Source organism: Sus scrofa, chromosome 13 (genome assembly GCF_000003025.6).
Source record: "Sus scrofa isolate TJ Tabasco breed Duroc chromosome 13, Sscrofa11.1, whole genome shotgun sequence".
NCBI classification, from domain to species: Eukaryota; Metazoa; Chordata; class Mammalia; order Artiodactyla; family Suidae; genus Sus; species Sus scrofa.
Genome location: NC_010455.5, coordinates 39,641,426 through 39,664,339, shown reverse-complemented (window position 1 = coordinate 39,664,339; position 22,914 = coordinate 39,641,426). Strand labels below are relative to the sequence as shown.

The 22,914-nt window shown below is 36.2% G+C and overlaps 1 protein-coding gene across 42 annotated transcripts in view; it reads right to left on the bottom strand.

Annotated features, from left to right (window-relative positions):
* Window positions 1-22,914, bottom strand: part of SLMAP (sarcolemma associated protein) — a 148,300-nt gene that overhangs the window by 55,890 nt on the left and 69,496 nt on the right. For all 42 annotated transcript variants that reach the window (XM_021069017.1, XM_021069014.1, XM_021069039.1 and 39 more), the window contains 7 exons: window positions 14,084-14,156; window positions 7,712-7,748; window positions 6,015-6,077; window positions 3,052-3,147; window positions 2,698-2,769; window positions 1,184-1,324; window positions 9-146 (listed from right to left, as the gene is read on the bottom strand). In XM_021069017.1, coding sequence (XP_020924676.1) covers window positions 9-146; window positions 1,184-1,324; window positions 2,698-2,769; window positions 3,052-3,147; window positions 6,015-6,077; window positions 7,712-7,748; window positions 14,084-14,156 — 620 coding nt within the window. The remainder of the gene's footprint in view (window positions 1-8; window positions 147-1,183; window positions 1,325-2,697; window positions 2,770-3,051; window positions 3,148-6,014; window positions 6,078-7,711; window positions 7,749-14,083; window positions 14,157-22,914) is intronic.

The window sequence follows — 22,914 nt, the reverse complement described above, 5'->3', positions numbered from 1 at the left end:
ATACATACCTTTAATTTATCAGATAAATCCTTAATCTCATTAACTGCTCCATTATATTTATTGGCTAATTCTCTTAATTCTTCCTGAGTCCGTTCATTCATTTCTTTCAGGTGGGTACATTCATCTTCAGTATTACTCAGACTTCGCTGTAATTCAAGTTTACAGGCAACTGATTTAGAATAAATGCACATCCTAAATTCAGTTTATAAAAAGTGTAACTCTATGGGCTGTTCTAAATCACTATCTGCCCTGGACTTTATATAAGGCTGAGTTAAATAACATAATAATTTCAATTTTAGGCACATGCTAAAAGAGAAAATACAAAGAATTTGGAAAAACAAAACAATATTGGGAGTGAGGAGAGGATGATACAAGGGTACAAGTTTTAGCCTTGAAAATATTTTAAGCCTATCAATTCTTGAAAGCAAGTTTAATAATATGTACATAATCAATTTAATAAAAATTAGAAGACAAATAGCAATTTTCTTTCTTCACATGTCATATTAATGACATGACAATGAGTCAGTCACTTTGGGATAGGGCTATTATAGAAATTAGACTTATACTAAGATATATTTATTACTTAGTTTACAGTGACATTTTAAGTCCAATAACAACTTTTGTGGCAATTTTCCAGTAGTTCAAAGGAATAATAATCCATATTATCAATTAGCTTGTTTTAAAACAATGTGAAACATATTTTGATTATTCCTAAAAGACCTAGAAGGGGTCTTAGAGATAACTGCCCCTGTAAACCTCCAAATGGTGGTTTTCCTCTCTGGAGGATAGGTAAAGTAAGAATAGCGGAGTAGCTCTCTGCCTTACACTGACTAGCCTCAAATGGAAGAGAAACAAAACTACGTGAAAGAAGATCAATTCCCTGGCACGCATCATGGTCCATGGTGTAGAGGTTGAATCCTAACCTAAGCATAAACAGTAAAATTCCCAGGTTAGGCTTTTATTTCCTCAATTATGACTAGGGACCATAAGCACCAGAACTTACATGGTTATCTTAAGAATTCCTGAAAATGAAAACAGCATATTGCTCCTTCCTCCCAGATAGACAGGAAAAATTTCCGAGCTATATGCTAATACCCAAGTTTGAAATGTCCTGAAATGCTAGCAACTTGAGGCTAAAATTTTAAAATTATACTACTATTGAATATTTGTAAAATTTAAATACCTCAACTTCTGAAAGTTTTCTAACCACATCAATTTTCTCCTGAAGAACTCGCCTCAGGGACTCTTTGGCTGTTGTCTCATAGTTGTGTTTATCCTCCTGTAATGCTATAAGTTCCTTCCGTAAACTATCTTCTGTTTGATTCTAGGATTAAAAAATATTTATAATTATAACCAAGTTTTAATAACTTATAATTTGAAAAAATAAACATTGTTATGCTCTTTGACTTCTATATCAAGGTCCCTCCAAACACAAATTATGTTGGCTCTGTATAAATTGAAGCTGTATTTAAAAGCTGCATTAGTAAATTATACCTTCACAAACATATTAATTCATACTTCCAACAGGAAAAAAAAAAGTCAACATAAATTGAGAATTTCTCTCAAGCATACAATATGAATTAACTCTTCTATTTGCCATATTCTCTGAAAGCCACACTATTAACTTTTATGGGCAAAAAACAAAAAAAAACCTCTTATCTCTAAAGGGGCATTTTAAAACAATAATTAAACCCAAAGAAATAAGAGCATCCTGAGGAAAAAGCTGATTCCAAGTCTGAGGCAGGACATGCACAAGATGAGTCTGGAATATCTTGTCTGATATGACAGCAGGAAGCTATCAAAGTCTGCTACCAAAAGGAATCATGTGCCAACCTGAAGAAGTACCCATAGATGAAAGATGGGATCATTGGGACTCAGTAAGAAAAACAAATGGAAGAGGTTTAAACACATGAGATATATTTAAATCTAAGTTGGGGGCGGGGAATACTTCATTGGTCATTCTTTGGTTGATGAGAAGGAACCAAACCATTATTTTGAAATCCAGTAAATAAAGGGAAAATATCACTATCCTGGCTTTTCCTAAAAAAAGTTTACCTCAGGATAACAAAATGGTTTATGAGGGGAAGTTTCTCTTTAAAGAAGTAATTTAGCTAGTAAATGAAGGAAAGGTAGAATTACAATATCACCATTTCTGCAACCCTTAATAAAAGAAGGGATCTAGGAAAGAATAATCAAAGATCGCTAATATCTCAAAAAGAAAGATGAGATTTTATGGTGGCTTTTTTTTTTTTAACAACTGCACCTGCAGCATATTCAAGTTCCCATAGGGCTAGGGGTTGAATCAGAGCTGCAGCCGGGGCCCACATCCTCATGGACACTATGTCGGGTTCTTAACCCATTGAGTCATAATGGGAACTCCTCATTATGGTGCTTCCTGATGAAAGTATACAACACTATCCATGAAGGTTTTGACGAGAAAAAAAAAAAAAAAAAAGATTGTACGTAAATCAGAAGTGACCTAAATCTCTAGATCAAACTCTGAATTTATTGCATGGGAGGGAGAGCTAGAAGAATGTTTAACATTTACATGTATGCTTGAAATTTCCCATAATGATAGAAGATTTAAAAAGAGTGGTGAAGATGTATAATGTTTTTGCATGTATTCAAAATGACAAAGAAATGAAGCTATGTAAAAAACAATGCATTTTTCTTTATGTACTTGAGATTAATACTTACTTTGGAGCATGCCTGTAATTGGTTTCCCATAACTTCTAACCGTGATAAGAGTCTATCTTCATCTATTAAAGCCTGTTGAAGAAAAATCAAATATAAATAAAATCCCAGGGTAATTAAGAAATAACATATATCAAAAATGGTGCTACTGCCAAACAAGACATAAAAATCATAAAGATTACAACATCCACTTTAAAATGCAAAGTTTTCAATATTTGTTCATTAGGAAATAACTTTGCCTTTGATATAAAATTTTAGTTTAGTTTAATCAGTATCTAAAGGCCAGGCCAGAAAAAAAATTTAAAGGATATTAATCGATGCTTAAATGCTTCTTGAATATAAAGGTAACTGGAATACCTGCCAGCTGGTATCTGAAGCCTCTTGGGTGATGGCTAGTAGCCGCTGAAGCGTGGCTAACTTCTGTTCCAACATCTGTTCCCGATGTAAGGCCTCCTAATATTATAAATCACAAAAGAAATTCTAATAAACTCAGCAAGATTCCTCTGAAGAGTAATCAATTTTTTAGCACATTCTGAAAATATTCTCATATTACATCCTATTGTGTATCTTACTTTTAAATATGTTAAGTCAACTTTGTAAAATATATTTAGGTCGCATCATTTTAGCCTCATTTGTTAAGCTGTAAGTACAGTTGTTGGGGTACTCTAGCTGCAACTTCCAGTATAACAGAAAATAAGCCATCTGGTTTGCTTTTGTTTTTTACTTGTAATTCATAATAGGGAGTTAAAAACTAAAATCTTGAGTAGAAGGGTCCAACTAATTTTTTAACCTTGAATTTCATATACATTCATTTAAAAAACATGTACATGTATAAATATATATATGGAGAGAAAGAGAGTGCACTCAGAATAAACTCATTCCAAACTAAACCTAATCTTGTGAGCAGCAAAGATATTTCAAAATGGCTTAGCCACACAAGTGTGACATAAAAATACCTCTTAATTTTCCTTTTTAAAAGGAAAAAATACATATATATATATGTATATATATATATATATGTGCATATATAAAGAGAGACTACTTTATTCTCAAAGTCTACTGCATTTTCAGGTGTTCTGATTCTCTCTGTGACTGTTTAACAATTTGCCATAATCAAATACACCAAAAAATAACTAAGAGTCTACCAAGCACTAGTTCAATGTGATTATAGGGTCAAGGATAACTATTTGGTGGCTCCAAAGGAGTATTTTTACTGAAAAAAGACATTGACAAGCAGAACCTTATCTCTAGGTCACTTGTTAACATTTGATAGCAGTTTAAGAGGGTCTCCTTCACTGGAAATCAAGGTGAAAATGCTCACACAGCACTCAGCTGTGGTTGTGGCACATCTTTAAATTTCACTTTCTCCTATTCCTGTCATTATCCAAAGAATATTTACTACTCTACTCCCTCTAAGTTACCTCAACTGAGAAGTATATACTTCGAACACAGTACTTGAGGTTTAAAGCATACATTTACTCCTCTCCATATCCTTGATAATAACGATTAGGGAAAATTTCATCTGATTAATTAGAGGCACTGATTTTTAGATTAAGGAATCTAATAAAAGTCATATCGCCTCAGAACCCACATTAAAACACAGCTTACACACTTAAAAGGGCTAGGTGCCAAGTTTATCTTAAGCTTCTAAAACATTCCTAATATCCAGGAAATTAAAAATCACACTAATGCTGTAAAAAGTTTTACTTAAAAACAAAACCACCAAACACCCACTAGTTCCACTAGATGGTGTAATTTCACCCTTTTTACTCAATTCCATTTAGAGTTTTGTAACTCCACAAACCACATTCTAAGAGAAATCTAACACTTATGCGCTTTTAATTCTAAGACATGAAATGTATCTATTACAGAAACCATTTTACCTATATGAGCCCATATTTCTCACATGAAAAATGAATCTTAGTTTAATAAAGTTTTCTTCTACCTCTAAAAATAAGAGGGATCTAGATCAATTAATGTGACTTCTTACTGAACAGTAAACAACTACTAACCTTTATGGCATACATTTCATGTGCCAGGCACTGTTGTAAGTGCTTTATATGTATTCGTGTATTCTTTACAACTCTGTGAGTTAAGTGCTATTATTATACACTTCAGAGATGAGGAAAATGAGGAATAAAAGAGTTAAACAACTTTCCCAAGAGGTCAGAATTTAAAGCTTCAGATCAAATCTGGGAACTCTGGCTAGAGTCTATGTTTGTAAATACTCTACTAAACTTCAAGTGTGTAAAACTGCTATTCAATCCACTGTTACATTATGCTCAGTGGAAGATAAGATCTGAGTAATACACTGATATTTTTCACAGATGTGTATATTCCTGAGGTAGAAATGCCCTCAGTGACTGATTTCTGTAAAGGAATGTAGGGACCAAGGATCACTGCTTTGGTCCCATCATTTTAAACAAAAGGCAACCCAAGATCTATATATGTAAAATAACTCACCCAAGGTCAGAGAACTGATGAGTATCAGAGCCAGGATAAAAAACTCAATCTCTAAATTTCTGATCCAGGGTTTTCCTTAATTTCCTACCATAATAATAAGAACCATAGTCCAGTCTAAATCTAGCAAAACCAGGGGAAAAAAAATAACAACCACTTGTTGTCTTTAGAGAGATTTGCATTGCTCTATAAATATGCAATTAACTTCTTCAGGAGCCCATTCTAAGTCTCTGATCTATCAAGAAGTCTTTCTATAGATCCAGCAGCACAGACAGTGGTTAAGAGGAGAGACTCTGAGGTGACTTGTTTGGGTTCAAATCCCAGCTCAGGCACATATGGGGTATGTGATACTGTGCTAATTACTTAAACTTCCTGTACCTCAGTTCTCCATCTGTAAAAACGAGAATAAAATATGTACCTTAGAGGATTTTTGTTAGGATTAAATGAATTAATATAGGTGAAGTGCTAGAGTCTGTCATATAGTAAGTACTATACAATTATTTGCTGTTAATACTTAATATTTTAATAGTTCATATTATTTGCTATTACTAGCTATTAATAGCAACCAATATCTCTCCAGGCTTAATTCTATTAAAGTCATCTTTGGATAAAGAACAATTTTTGAATTTCCTCATATTTGAAGAAAAAAATTTCTCTTGAATAGAACCTTATCTTCTCTAAACAATCCTGATTTTTTAATCCTTTTTTCATAAGACCTATTTTTAAATTCTTTACTTTGAAAAGATATTTCTTTTGTATGTGTATCCAGCCAATATTTCCTTAGCCTATATTTATGAACTAACAAAATCAAATCTACATTCTGCTCTTAAAGACTAAGAATACTCAAGATTTACTTTTACCTGAAGATACTGAGAAAGCTGGAATAGTTCCTGAGAGTACATACTTGGAGTGTTAGCAGCAACCTAGAAACAAAATGACACACCATCAAGAGTCACACAAAATACTGACGTCCTTGAAATGACAGCTAAACTGAGTCCTTGAAATGCCTATTTATGGAAATATGCAAAATAAAAATTATTTTTCAAATTAACCATTTCCTTTAGTTTTCAAAATATTTCTATTCCAGGTCTACAATTTATAAATAGTATTGTATTATGCTGATTAGTCTGAGATTTACAAGCAGGGTAGTACAACAAGTGCTACTCAGGCAAATATTCCTTGACAAACCAAGTCACAAACTTGATAAATCAAATTGCAGCACAAAGCAACATAACCTTTTCTTTATCCAGAAATAATACCTCCTAAAGTGGTAGATCTACATTTTCCCCCTTTAAAATTCATTGTTAATTAGTTCTTCAATATGTCAAAAAGTCACAGTTCACTAAGAAGTTGCCAGATGGTATTTGTATGTGAGGGTGTAGGGAAAAGCAAGACACGAAATACAAGACTTTGTCCAGTGGCCAGAAGCAATAATAAAAAGTTTGTTTTTTCTTTTTTCCCTTTAAACTATAGGTAGGTTTCAAGAACAAGATGAGAAATAATGGTGTTTAAACATTACAAGTCACAGTCAAAGTGCTTAGAATTCAAGAGTATTAGAAGATATTTCTATAAAGGGTTTCTCCAAGGTGCAGAATACAGAACCATAGCATTAATTAAAAAAAAAAAAAAAAAAAGGCACTAACAGGTTGCTGTAACAATTACAGTCTCAACACTACCCAACACTTGCATTGTTCATTTATTAATGAACAATGTCAATAGCATCATTCCTTATTAAGCTCAGAAAGTATTTTTTATTAATATGCTAACTAGAAGGAAGAGAAACAGCGATTTTTTTTCAAAGTTAGTCTTAACTCAGCAAGGCCATTATTTACTTCTGAGATGATTCTTGGTATTGCTAAAGTTGATGATTAACCACTTTACTTCTAAAAAAGGAATCTAACAAAGAACTTCAGTTTCAAGTAGGCGTTTATTCTTTATCCAAAAACAAGGAAAAGCAAGTAAAATGTTTTTCCCAATTAAACTAAACTGTTACTTACATTAAGAAAACTCAACATCTACTTCAATGTCAAAAGATACAAAAGATGTATTTATCTACAGTTTAATATGCCATTATTTCTGAACAAAAGAAAAAAAATATTTTCTACAATTACTGCAAAGTTTCTGTCCAAATCAGTTAAAATTTATCTTCAAGGACAATAAAAGAGCAAGATCTAAAGGCTCATGTTTCTGTGTTATTTCCATGTGTATTTCATATATTTTAAGTGAACTATCTGGACACAGAGCTTTAATACATATTTCTAAACAGAAACGTATTCCAGAATAAAAAGTAGTAATTAACACTATGACTAGGCACAAAACAAATACTTCTATTCTACAGAGTTAGCCATTTACTTGAAATAATAAAAGCTTCTTCCTAAGAAACATCCATCCTTAATTCTCTAGCTATTGAAGATCAGACTAGAATAACTATACAGCTTTATGCACTCTCATATTTTGTTACAAAAGAGAAATAACTTTCTAAGTAAAGCATATTAAAAACAAATATTTTTGAAGGCAATATATCTCAGTTTGGAAAAAATAATCCTTAGCAACTTACTTTGTCAACAGGACTTGGTAATGGAGCATGGATGACACTGAAAAGTAAAATTTAGAATTTTATCTAATTTCCTGACAATAGAGGAAACAGTATGACAGTACTAGAATATCTTAAACCCCAAGGCTGATAACTTGCTTTCATATTTAATTATATGAAATTAACATGTGAATTATTTTTTAATCCTTCATAAATGTATAAAATTGTTAGAAAACAAGGTTTTAATAAATATACAAACCTTTTACACATTAATGTATTTCTAAAACAAAAATTCAAAATCCAAAATATATTAAATGTATTAAAATGTAGGTCCTTGCCAGATCAACTATTAATGAGGGCTTGGTTATAAGAACTTCTAGACAGAGAAGAAACACTCTTTAAATCATCCATTTAAATTCTGGAATGTGTAAAGCAAGTTCTTTTTAAATAAATATTCCTATACAGAAAGTCTTAAAAGCAAAGTTTTACTGTAAAGAAGGCTATAATTTGGAAACATATTCTAATGGGAAACAGTTAATCAAAACAACAGTACAACTCTTTTCTATTCAGCCAATTCACACACTAACACTGAAAGCTTACATGTATGTATGAAACTAAACTCCAGTATATTACTTTAAAACTAAACTGTAAACACAGTTTAATTGGTACTAACTGACTTTTCGGCTTTATAAAGTATCTTACATACTTCCTATAAGAAAAGTATAGTATAGCTAGCAGTTAAGCATGCAGGCTCATAAGCTATACTGACTGGGTCCAAATTCTGGCTCTACTTACCAGCTGAATAATCTTGGGCAAGTTACCTAACCAATGTAGGTCTCAGCTTTCTCTTTCATAAAATAAGGATAATCATAAAACTAACCCCATTAAGTTGTTGTGAATATTACATGTGTTAATGTAAATAAAGAGTTTAAAACAGTACCTAGGACGTAGTAGCATGTGGTCACTACTACCACACCCCTAAGAACACAGCAGCTAAGGAAACCAGGGTCTCTATCATATCATGCCCTGTAAGATACTGCATGTGGGTTGAGGTGGGGAGCGGAGGGAACACAGACCAAGGCTGCCGCCCATGTTCCCTACTAGATGTTCCCCACTCCATAATCTTAGAGGCCACTCTGGTGATGGTCAGCTTGATGGTTGACTGGTAAAGTTCCTAGATTCAACTAGATAATAATGTATAAGATGCTGAGAAACTGATCTTGTAGGACCTAAAAATCAGAATAACAATTCTTTTTTTTTTTTTTCTTTTTTTGGGGTCTTTTAAGGGCTGCACCCAAGGCATTTGGAGGTTCCCAGGCAAAGGTAGAATCGGAGCTGTAGCTGCCAGCCAATGGAGCAGCTACAGTAACACGGGATTTGAGTCACGTCTGTAACCTACATCACAGTTCACAACAATGCCAGATTTCTAATCCACTGAGCGATGCTAGGGATTGAACCTGTGTCCTCATGGAGGCTAGTCAGCTTCCTTAACCACTGAGCCATGACAGGAACTCTGGAATAACAATTCTGACCTCATTGTAGTAACCGCAAACATCCTAAAAATGTTTCAATTCAATCAGTCACAAGTACATTAAAATGCTAAATAAAATGCAATTTTAAGTACCAGTACCCACCTCTCTTCTGAGCAACCATGACATTTTGTATAGACTCCCATTGACCCTCTGCTCCACTCCTGTGATTTCATGTCTGTATTCTAAAGTACTGTGAACATTGCACATCTGCCTCCCCAGAACCTACACAAAGCCCTAACGAAGCTGGTGCCTAATGAAGATTTAAAAATTTACATACAATTTTAGTTTTTCTTCTCTGCCCCATAAAAATGGAATAGACAAGTTTCTTTTTCTTTTTCTTTCTTTTTTTTTTTTTTTTGTCCTTTTGCCATTTCTTGGACCGCTCCTGTGGCATATGGAGGTTCCCAGGCTAGGGGTCTAATCGGAGCTGTAGCCACCGGCCTACGCCAGAGCCACAGCAATGCAGGATCTGAGCTGCCTCTGTGACCTACACCACAGTTCATGGCAACGCTGGCTCCTTAACCAACTGAGCAAGGGCAGGGATCCAACCCGCAACCTCATGATCCTTAGTCGGATTCATTAACCACTGCGCCACGATGGGAACTCCTCTTTTTCTTGATTATACAAGTAATACATATTGATTACGGAAAATGTGTGAGGTAAAGCATGAGAAAATAAATAAAAATTACTCAATGTCAGCACCCAGAGATAACCATTTTAGGTATATACCCTTTTCTCTGTAGATATGCACATCAGAGAAAAGAACTTAAGAAAGTCTAGATAGAAGGGTATTAATGGAGGTCTTGTCATTGTCTTTTATGGATGCACTTGCAGCATATGGAAGTTTCCCGGCCAGGGATTAATTCTGAGCCATAGCTGAAGCCTATGCCAGAGCTTGTAGCAACTGCTGGATCCTTTAACTCACTGTGAGGTGCTGGGGATCAAACCTGACCTCCGCAGTGACCCAAGCTACTATAGTCAGATTCTTTTTTTTTTTTTTTTTTTTTTTTCTTTTTAGGGATGCACTTGCAGCATACAGAAGTTCCCCAGCTAAGGGTCAAATCGGAGCTGCAGCTGCCGGCCTACACCTCAGCCACAACAACGTGTGACCTACACATCTCATGACAATGCGGATCCTTTCACCCACTGAGCAAGGCTAGGGATCGAACGTGAATTCCCATGGATACTAGTTGGGCCCATTACTGCTAAGCCATAATGGGAACTCCCTGGAGGTTTTTAAATTCGGTTTTTTTAGTGACCCAAGTACAAAATTTTCTGTCCTCATGAAAATCTGGTTAATAGACAAAAGGCTGAAAATTTAGCAAAACATTCCATAAATACATATATATTTGTGTTTTATAAAAACTATCAAGGATATAAGTGTATTTTGTTTGAATAACGGAAGAAGTTTATATACAACAAAGAACTGGAGAAAAGGAAAATTGTTACTTAATGTTAGGGTGGTGGGATTACAGCAATATAGCAATTTCTCTTTCTTTCCTTCTTTCTTCTTTTTTTATTTTTTATTTTGTGTCTTTTGTCTTTTTAGGGCTGCACCTATAGCATATGGAAGTTCCTAAGCTAGGGGTTTTCTGTTTCTTATTATTTGAAAATTATCTGTGCAACAGAATAAAAATCAAGGAAGAAAAAAAGAATCAGCCTTTTGAGAGAAATAAATATACCCACTGAAGACCTTAAAATACTAAATGCTATGTATACAATGTACCTTCTACTCTAAGCATTCTGGCATACTTAAAAGCCTCTAATTGCTAAGAAATATTGTATCACACTAACAGAAATAACATCCATGTGTGCTTATTATATGTCAGGTACTATACTAAACTATAAATTATAATCTTGCTTAATCCTCCTAATAAAATTTCTGCTCAATAGGTATTATTATTAACTGCATTTTCAAATGAGAAAAGGGAGGCCGTATCAAGTCACAGAACAGGTGGGAAAGGACTTTGAGGCAGACTATCCACCACTAAAGAACTGCCTGCTCAAAATTCATCTTCTCTAGAAAGTCAGCCAGATTATGTACAATGAAACTGGCTGCAAAATTTTAAATGATGCTAACTAATATTTAACCACATAAGAAAAACCAAACAAAAAGAAGGAAACGGGGACAAAGATGAAAAGCACTAGGGAAACAAGAGGGATTAGGAACACAATTCACTGATGTAGACTTTCAAAAAAAATCACATGCCTTATTGGATAGAACCTGAGAACAGAAATGCCCCTTTAATGAAACTGCTCAAAGCTTTTGACTACATGATAGAAATTTTTCATTATCAAAAAGAAATATAAAAGTCTTTAAGAAGCTATTTGCCCTTTGTTGATTAATAGTTACTCTTTTTAAGGACCTTAACTCTTGACTAAGTCACATTAAAAGCTAAGTCACATTAGTGTCCCCAAAGTTAATTGTATTTTTTTGTTTTGGTTTTGGTTCTTTTTGTCTTTTAGGGCTGCAGCAACGGCATATGGAGGTTCCCAGGCTAGGGGTCCAGTTGGAGCTGCAGCTGCCGGCCTACACCAGAGCCACAGCAAGGCCAAATTCTTAACTCACTGAGCGAGGCCAGGGATCAAACCCGAATCCTTGTGGATGCTAGTCCCGTTCGCTAACCACTGAGCCACTACAGGAACTCCTAATTGTATTTTTAATTAAACTATAATTTAGAATAGAAAACAGATTAATGTTTCACATTTAAAATGTTTTAAAATTTCTGCTTTTTAATTCTGGAAAAGATTTTATGAACTTTATCAGCCTTCAACAGAGAAGGACAAGATTAGGGAGAAGACTGAGAAGCCCCACTGAATGGTGACCATGACCTCATGAGAGTCATAATTTCTTTCAGATCTCTGTGAGTTCCCCTTTGGTTACACTCTAATTTGGGAACATACACAGAATGGAATTCCAGGAAATACAGTTTCTGGCTTCTCTGCAATGTAGAGGGGTCCTTAGAAGTAGGTGCTAGTAGTAATGCAAAATGTACAACTAATGATCTGAGTGTGAACTATGTATCATAAGCAGGACTTGATGTTTTGCTACCTGATATTTTCTATTCAATGATAAAAAAACACTGACTTTTATTATATAGTAAGAAAGTGAAAATTTTGACTATAAATTTTACCATATTCTGAATATTTTGAAATTGAATGGCTTATAAAGAATATTGTGCTTTCTTTAGCCTGTAAAAAAACACATGGAGTTCCCCCACTGTGGCACAGTGGGACTAGCACATCTCTGGAGTGCTGGGATGCAGGTTCAATCCCCACCCTGGTATAGTGGGTTAAGGATTCAGTACTACTGCAACTGTGCCAGAGTGGAGACTGAACCTAGCCTGGAAACTCCATATGCTGTGGGTTGACCACAAACCTGAAATTAAGGGAAAAAAAATTACACATAAGCCTAGTAACACTGAATAGCATTATAATGAAATGTATTACTGATCTAAATTTTTAAAAAATTAGTGGATATATTTAAATTTTGTTAAGTTGACGGTATGATGAAACTACACTGATTCTGCTTATCACTAAATATGTTATGGCAAGAATGCACTTGTGTATTTGTTTACCTGTAAAATCCAATTAAAATGCCATTTCTATTTCTTTCTTTTGTTTTTTTGTTTGTTCTGTCTTTTCTAGGGACACTTCCTGAGGCATATGGAGGTTCCCAGGCTAGGGGGTCTAATAGGAGCTGTAGCCACCAGCCTACACCACAGCCACAGCAACGTGGGATCCAAGCCACGTATATGACCTACATCACAGCTCACGGCAATGCTGGATCCCCAACCCACTGAGCAAGGCCAGGGATCAAATCCGAAACCTCGTGGTTCCTAGTTGGATTTGTTAACCACTGCGCCACAATGGGAACTCCACCATTTCTATTTCTAAAAAAATAAAATAAAATTTCAGCTTTCTATGGATATCCTTAAAGCTAAAAAAGAAAACTGGTATTCTCTAACTAAAGCATAACATATAATAATTCCAATGAAAGCACTCTCACAATAATAGGAAGACCTCTCTCTGCTTTTTTTCCCCCTCTTCCTTTCATACTCACTACTTTACTTCACCATCAGCTTACAGTTGCTCTTAACCTTCCAGCCTCAGATATTTGTCTCTGCTTTTGTAGGACAGAAAATATTATGTTGGGTATAGAAACAAGCCTCTTATATACACGAGGTTTCCCCAAAATAAAAATATGCTAGGTTTAAAGATTGCTTACCTCCCCCAACACTTCATAATAATGCTCTGTGAAAAGTACAAGATCAAAATGTACTTACGTTTACATTTTATGCGTAATTTTTCCCTCTTAAATTTGTCCTCTAAGTGACCTTTCCACTGCTTCATTTAAAAGAAAAACTACTTAACACAACATTGTAAATCAATTATATGTCAATTAAAAAAAATTCATCATTGGAAAATCCTTCCAAAACTCTCACCAAAACAGACCACTAACAATATCAACATCTTTACAGTTCTATAAGATTGTGACACTACCATTAACTTCAGAGGCAATCACAGTCTAAGAAGTCCTATATGAAATGCACATCAAGATGAACAGAAGTATTACCCATCAATAGCCTACATACTCCAAATATTTTGAAAAAAACTATCTATCAAAAGATAAGTTGTAAAGTTAATCTTGGAAACAAAATAGCTGTACCACCTTATAAATTATTACTTACTAGAATTGTAACTAATGTGAAAAGCAACTAAAGTAAATAATATCCCAAAAGTGCTATATCAATTTTCTAACATTATAAGAATAATCCCAAAGTATTAATAGTACACTATCATCCAGAATAATATTAACCAAGGTAATTAATACAAAAGCTTCATAGCACTAAATTATACTTACTCTGAGCGGAGCCGGGCTTCCATACCATCTGGTAGAAAAAGTTTTATTGTTGAAACAATACACCCATGGGTAACTGGTTAAAACAAACAAATAAAACGGATAAAACAATTGTTTAAAAACATAAACCTGCATACCTCTCATATCTAAAAATACATTTTATTCTTAAATGTAAAAACTTCTGGGAAAGAATATCATTTTGGTAGTTTAATGACAATATTCATCTCCCTGGAGAAACTCATCCTTATGCATAATGAATCACAATTGCAAGGTGGAATCATGGATAAAATTGTTTCAAAAGTGTCCTAACCTCCAATGCTATATCAACAATCCAAAAAGGGTCAGCTGAGTACGTTTCCATGTACAGCTGGGGGTGGACAGTGGGGAAGATGCACTTTCTTCCCTATCTGCCAGCATCAAAACCTAACTACAAGTATGCCCTTTAAAATTTATTCCTTAGTCTTAATCTCCTGTCCTCAACCTATAACTCCTACCCATACTTCACAAAACTCTACTAAAGTTCAGCACAATAACAGCTTAGAATAGGTCATTCATGCCTCATTTTATGAGTGAGAAAACCAAGACCTCAGACAAATGAAATTGCTTCTACAACTCTCAGCTATTAAGTATCAGGGCTGCTGGCTAGAACTCAAGTCTGAGGTTTCTAGTTCAGTATTTAAATTTTTGGCATTGTTTTCTTAGTGGTTATTTCTTTCTTCACCTCTAAACATCTTTATGTAACATTACATCAGTCACTTTGTAGACAGCTTCTTATCATTGCTTCTTACTTTCTCCTTCTCCTGAAGATTTCAAGAGATGCGCTCTCAAAAGCAGAATCTGTACACAGTCTCTCTTTATTTTACAGAAAAAAATTTTTTTTTCTAGTTTAAAAGGTGATGGTTTTAGAGTTCCCATGTGGTGCAACAGGATCAGTGGTATCTCTGGAGCACTGGAACGCAGGTTTGAACCCTGGCCCTGCACAGTGGGTTAAGGATCCAGCATTGCCGCAGCAGAGGTGTAGGTCACAACTCCAGCCTGGATCTGATCCCTGGCCCAGTAACTCCATATACTGTAGGGTGGTCAAAAAGTTAAAAAATAATAAAAAGTTGATGTTTTTTAATTTCTCTATTCTTCAGATGTTATTATGTCTTTCAGGGCTCAAAGAGTTAATTACTTAGTTCACCAAACTTTAATTAATAGCTAATGTAGCGAGTTCTCTGGTGGTCTAGTGGTTAAAACTGGGCACTTTCACTGCTGTGGCTGGAGTTCAATCTCTGGTCTGGGAACTGAGATGTCAAATTAAGCCACTGCACACGGTGACTAAAACTAAATAAATTACAAAAAAAAAAAAAGCTAATGTATGGTGATGAAATTATACTATATTATGATAGAGAAGTGGTGGTTATTTGACTATATATGTTTGTTAAAACTCAGTGAATCACACATGTAGAGTTAGTAAGTTGTAAGTAAATCACATCTCAATAAAACTGATTTTAAAACATAAAGCTAATGCTTTTATATGAGAGTAACTTACTAAGTGATCAGGCCCATGAGTCATCAAGATGGCATATTAACCTAAGTATTACAATTACTCTGTCATCTAGAAATTTAGAAATGGTTTACTCAGTATTAATTTTATTAACTAATTATATGAAAAGTACTGGCACAGATCAAGAATCATTCATGTGGCAATCTTCTAAACTCTCTGCCTAACATAGCAATTAGGGCCATGAACCACTGACCTTCTTTTTGGATCTTGTCCCCCCATCTTACTACCATAGATACTCAATACAAAACCAAGCCACCTGTATCTCCAGATTTCTTTTCACAACCCCACGCCTTTGACAGAAGCTGTCTTTTCTGTGATGGTCCTTTATCCTCTTGCCTGCATAGCCATACGCTACTTATCCTCTAGGCTCAGTCTCTTTACCTCCTTTACCAAAGTTCAGTATCTGAGTTAGGTGTCCCCAGAGCCTCCTGTATTTACCTATAACACTAAACACACTGCATTGTGAATATTATTTATACAAGTGCTGTTTTCACCAATTAGAGTTAACTCTTTGAGGGCAGCAATCATTGTTGCTTCTCACTTTTAAACCTGGTACTTAGTAGAATTATCTGGTACAAATAAGGCATTTAATAAATGGTTATTGAATATACCAGAGAACATGTCTGGCTAATATTTTATAGTTTCCACTACTCAGGGGGGACGATATCTCTTAATTTCTGAACAGTAGTGTTCATTTCCACTTGCCAGAACCACCTAACTGCCTCCTTTCCCTGGCAGAAGACAGGGAAGCAGTGGATTTAATCCAGCTCTATGGCTCCCACAGAGATTTACTATAAAGAGCCTTCAATAAATATAGGAGTACAATACAAGATGACCCAGCAATAGTGATAATTTACCAAAATATTTAAATCGGTAATAAAATTGTTTTTGTTTTTTAAAAGGTGCAGTGAGTTACAGAATACAACTATAGTGCCACAGTCAACAATCTCTGATACGTTATCTAAGGATTTCTTTTGCTCAGATGTATCCCCCTGAAGCCCAGCAACTGGACCAATACATAACTTTGTGAGATGAACAAAGAGCTCATCCTAGTTGGGCACCACAAAGTTGTTGCACTTTTGAAGACAGTTAAACATCACATCTGACTAAGATGACAACTGAATTTAGCCAACTCTGCCCTTGGAAAGGTTCTTGTGACAACTAGATACATGGTTGCATAGAAATGTTAGTTATCAGGAGATGCTATCATGGCACAGCAGAAACGAATCTGACTGGGAACCATGAGGTTGCGGGTTTGATCCCTGGCCTTGCTCAGTGGGCTAAGGATCTGGCATTGCCATGGCTGTGGTGTAGGCTAATAGCTATAGCTCCAATTCAATTGCTAGCGGGTGTGCCCCTAAAAAATAAAAAAAAAAAAAGTTATCTTCTTGATTTGCAACAGGCAATATTTAAAGTAACATGAAAAAACTGTTTTGTTCTAATACATTTATTTATTTATTTATTTATTTATTTATTTATTTATTTATTTATTGTCTTTTTGCTATTTCTTGGGCCGCTCCCGCGGCATATGGAGGTTCCCAGGCTAGGGGTCTAATCGGAGCTGTAGTCTCCGGCCTACGCCAGAGCCACAGCAATGCGGGATCCGAGCCACATCTGCAACCTACACCACAGCTCACAGCAACGCCGGATCGTTAACCCACTGAGCAAGGGCAGGGACCGAACCCGCAACCTCATGGTTCCTAGTCGGATTCGTTAACCACTGCGCCATGCCGGGAACTCCCCATGTTCTAATATATTTATTAATCAATTCTACATAGCATCATTTCCCAAAATGAAGTGTTAGCAGGTATTTTAAAAAAAGGATTTTGGGGTCAGAAGAGGTTACAAAAATATTTGATTAAAAGAGACAGAAAGAGGTTTTACTTTATTTTTTTATTTGCTTTTGGAGGCCACACCTGCAGCATATGGAGGTTCCCAGGCTAGAGGTAGAATTGGAGCCATAGCTGTCAGCCTACACCACAGCTCATGGCAATGCCAGATCCCCGACCCAATGAGCGAGGCCAGGGATCGAACCTGCACCCTCATGCATGCCAGTCGGATTCGTTTCCACTGCGCCATGATGGGGACTCCAGGTTTTTTTTTTTTTTAAACCACAGGCTTTCTCAGAGCTTAATGGGTTTTTGTCCTTAGTGAGTCTCTAAAAGTAAGATATATTTTCCAAATTTATTTGACCATTGAGCATCTCCACCCCTACTTTTAGGAACATTGGAACAGATTTTATGGTATAACATATATAATACACATGGGATTATGAAGAAAATACTTTGGAAAACACTGCTCTAAAGTATTCTGTGAAGCACTTTTAAAACAAATTTTGCTCTCAAAATTCACCTGGAAACATTATTAGTAACATATTGCCAAGATTCAAAGACAAAATTAATTGTAAAACACAATTTAAAAAATTTTGAGCTGGGGTAAGGAGGCTATAGGAACACTGCCACACTTGTAACCTACATGCACATTTCAGAAATGTTAAAAATATGAAAGACATATGTGTTGAGGAAACAAGATATCTGCAGAGAAAAATCTGCAATTACCTGCTGTAGTCATGACTTTATTAAAAACTAGCATTAAGATTACACACACCACTTGCATGAGTTTTTTCTCTATATCTTATGTAGATTATTTATTTTGCTTTTGAGTTAATATATGCACTTTATGATATGCAGTCAGTCTTTTCTATGACCTTTTCACACAAACAGCAATTAAAGGACCAATGTTCACTTTTGATAAGATTAAAAACTATTTAAGGCCCTAGACTGGGAGACTAAAACTACTGGGGTATGTTGGAGTCTGGTTCTGTATCTTCTGCACTGAGTAGGAAGGTTAATACTATACATGAGTAGTCTGAAGTACCTCTTGAAATGACTGGCAATAAACTAAGTAAAAGTCCAAGAAACATTAAAAAAAAAAAAAATAAGGACTTAAGTGAGAGATGTTAACATTTCCAGGCTGGAAAATTATTCATTTAATTGTCTTTTGACTATAATCTAAGAAGAAAGTTACCAAACTTTCATTCTTGTATTTTTTACTATATTATGCTTCTGATTCTAAGACTTTTTAATTTTTATTTTTAAGATTAATTTTTTCCTTTTTATGGCCACACCTGTGGCATGTAGTAGCTTCTGGGCTGGGGTCAAATTGGAGCCACAGCTGCAGGCCTCTGCCACAGCTGTGGCAACACTGAATTTGAGCTGCATCTGCGACCTATGCCACAGCTTGCGACAATGGCGGATCCTCTACCCACTGAGCGAGGCCAGAGATGGAACCCACATCCTCACAGACACTGTGGGGTTCTTAACCCCCTGAGCCACAAAAGGAACTCCTTTTTCTTTTGTTTATGGTTTCCTTTGCTGTGCAGAATGAAGTTTGATTAGGTACCATTGATTTATTTTTCATTTTATTTCTATTGCCTTAGAAAACTTACCTAAGAAAACACTGCTATGATTTTGTCAGAAAATGTCTTGCTCATATTCTCTTCCAGTTTTACAGTGTCATGTCTTATATTTAAGTATTTAAGACATTTTGAGTTCATTTTTGTGTATGGTGTGTATAAGTGTTCTAACTTCATTGGCTTCCATGTCCAGCTTTCCCAACATCACTTGCTGAAGAGACTGTCTTAAAAAAATTTGGGGGGGAGGGGAGTTCTCATCGTGGTGCCGTGGAAATGAATCCACTAGTATCCATGAGAATGCAGGTTCTATCCCTGGCCTTGCTCAGTGGGTCGGGATCCAGTGTTGCTGTGAGCTGTGGTGTAAGTCACCGATACTGCTATGGCTGTGGTGTAGGCTGGCAGCTGTAGGCCCAATTCGACCCCTAATCTATGAACCTCTATATGCTGCAGGTGTGGCTCTAAAAACCATAAAAAACAAAACAAAACAAAACAAAAAAACTCTTCAACCACTTGTTTATTTCAGGTCTAATTCTTACAGGAAAGGGAACATAAATGTTTTGTTTTTTCTTTCTATCTGTTTTCAGAATGAGAAATGGTTTTCCTAAGTTCTTCCAAAGGTGATCAAATCTTTTTTTTAAAGCTATTTTATAAGTTTATGGCTTTACACATAAATCCCTAAACTGCTATTATTATTGTTTGATGCTCAAATTGTTCAATTGTGGAGCAGTCAGAACTCCACGTTAATTCCAAAGTCCTTCTAACAGAACCTCAGCGGTCTTAGATAGTTTCACTGCTTTCTGGTATGACAACATCTTATAAATCCAATTTGTACATTTCCTGTTCTAGACTCAGAGTCAGTATTTCTCCTAGGAATCCTGTTTCAAACTACTTATTTGATGGGAGGAATCTTTTTTCTATGTACGTGGATTAATTTGCTACTTCATTTCTCTAGCATACTCAGACTTAAGTGGCTTTCTGGCTTATCTTTTGACTTGGTGGTTCTTTGGCTTTACCTGTTGGCTCAAAATTCACTTGAGAACTTGCTGGCTACAAAAGAGTATGCTGGGAATGATGGGAAAAATTAGGAGGACTATAATCAGGTCTCTGTCATTGAGATTTCAATTTAGTTTGCAGAGAGAACTTGAAATACCTAACATGACAAGAAAGGGGGAAAAATTCACAAATGCTGCAAAACACCACAGGAATTTGGAATGGCAGTGAATGGGAAACAACCAAACAAGCAACTGAAAATACAGGTATAGAGCCAGCAAGTATGGATTCACAAGAGATAACATGAGAATGGAAATTTGGGACTTGAGAATAAGGGAAAGCATATAAAACTGTTGTCAGAAACTTAAAAGAGCAGAGTTCTTTTTTGTAAACAATTTATTTAATTAAATTAATTTATTTGACTATGGCAGGCAATGCCTTGATGTGCAATCTCAGTTCCCAGATCAGAGATTGAACACAGGCCACAGCAGTGAAAATGCCAAGCCCTAACCACTAGACCACCAGGGAACTTCCGAAGAGCAGGGTTTTTTGTTTTTGTTTTTGCTTCTTTTAGGGCTGTCCGAGGGGCTATGGAAGTTCCCAGGCTAGGAGCTGAATCGGAGCCACAGCCAGTGGCCTACACCACAGCCACAACAATGCAGGATCCAAACACCATCTTTGACCTAAACCATAGCTCACAGCAACGCTGGATCCCCAACCCACTGGCCAAGGCCAGGGATCGAACCCTCATCCTCATGGATACTAACTGGATTTGTTTCTACTGAGCCACAATGGGAACTCCCAAGAGCAGAGTTCTTACACCTAGTGGCCCAAAAGAAAAACCAAAGCCTTTTTTAAAATATGTCTACGCCCCACACCTAACAAGTCTCCTTCTTAGAGCTGAATCCACACAACTGTAATTTTACAAAGCTCTGCAGGTAATTCTGGTGTACATCCTGGGTTGAGTATCCATTTTTTTAATGAAAAAAGAAGACTGCCATGCCATCAGAAAGATTCTCTCATCAATCTGGCAAATTTGGTACCGTCTGTGCTGAATCAGCCCTGTGATTTCCCCCAGTAGCTAGAAAATGGAAGTATGTAAAGCTAATGGTGAAAGTTTCCAAGAGCTAGAAAGAAGCAAAACAGAAATTCCCTTGTGGGGCAGCAGGTTAAAGATTCACTGTTGTCACTGCAGCAGCTTAGGTCACTGCTGTGGCAAGGGTTCAATCCCTGGTCTGGTAACTTCCATATGCTATGGGTGGAACTAAAAAGAAAAAGGAAGGAAGGAAGGAAAGGAAAGGAAAGGAAAGGAAAGGAAAGGGAGAAAGGAAGAAAAGGAAGGAAGGAAGGAAGGAAGGAAGAAAGAAAGAAAAGAGAAGAGAAAAGAAACAAGCAAAACAGCATAGCCAAAAGTCAAGGAGTAGTCTAGGAGTTGGTGACAGTACCTTGGAAATGATCGATGATGGGTTCCAAAGGACAGACAGGGAAAGAAGCCTGGGGCTGAAGCTACTGAGAAAGAGGGACAAACTTGCTAACAAGAAAAGACTAAAAATGGCTGGGGGAAGTTCCCCAGTGGCCTAGTGATAAAGGATATGGTGTTGTCACTGCTGTGGCACGGGTTCAGTCCCTGGCCCCAGAACTTCTTCATGCTGCAGACATGGCCAAAAAAAAAAAAAAAAGACCGACAAGGGTTTAAGGAATAATAAAGGCACCTGACTGAGCTAAGTACTTTATATTCACTCTTTCAGTATTCACATTGAACATTGTGTCACAATGTGAGCTTTGAATACAGTAACACAAATCTTGAGGTAGTAGTATCATGAGTCCCATTTCATAAGAGGAAGAAATTAGAGCTGAGACAGGTTAAGGAAAGGCAACCGAGACACGGCAGATTAAAAAAGGCAGTGGGTAATAGGAAGGTTGCTGATATCTAATCTTCATATAAGTCTCCAGATTAGGAAGAAGACTGTCAAAATCTTAGATGAAATTGGTAGAAAAGAACTTCTGTAAAATAGTAAAGATTCATGAGACATTTTAAAATTTATTCAACCAGTATGTGCCAGGATAAGTGTGGAGGTTCTACAATGAAAACAGACATATTGCCTGCTTTCACAGAGTTTACAGGTTAGCGAGGGAGGCAAACACATAAAGGAGATGAGAACAGTGCATGACAGGGGCATGGACAGTTAACTTGTCGAGCCTAGAAAGGTTCTGAGGTAAAGGAAAAATTACGTGCAGGGGCTTGAAAGCCAAAAAGGAAGGTCTGTTGTGGGGAGTAAAAGTAATTCAGCGCATCTATAGCAAAAAGCAAAAGGAAGATACCATTGACCTTTATTCGTGATAAGCCCTTTGTTCATGGGGGCTTAACCAAGGACCAGATTCTGGTGAAGTGGGATCTGGACTGATGAGCTATTTGGAGTTATATATGAAGTTTATTAAACTAAATGGTTTGAAGATTTGCAAGGGAGGAGTTCCCATCATGGCTCAGCAGGTTGAGAACCCAACCAGAATCCTGAGGAGGAGTGTTCAATAGCTGGCCCCAGTCAGTATGCTAAGGATCCAGCATTGCTGCAAGCTGTGGCGTAGGTTGGAGATGAAGCTCAGATCTGGTGTTGCTGCAGCTGTGGTGCAGGCTGGCATCTGCAATTCCGATTTGACCCTTAACCTGGGAACTTCCATATGCTGCAGGTGCAGCCCTAATGAGAAAAAAAAAAAAAAAAAAAAAAAAGATTTGCAACAGAGGATTACTGTAATGTATTACTCAGAAAACTCATGCCATCTGAGCAGTCTGAGGGTGTGGGAACAGAGCCAGGGCCAGCAGTCTGGTTGATAAGGTTCTCATTCCATGAGGATCTGAAAGGTTGGCTTTCTCTCTTTCTC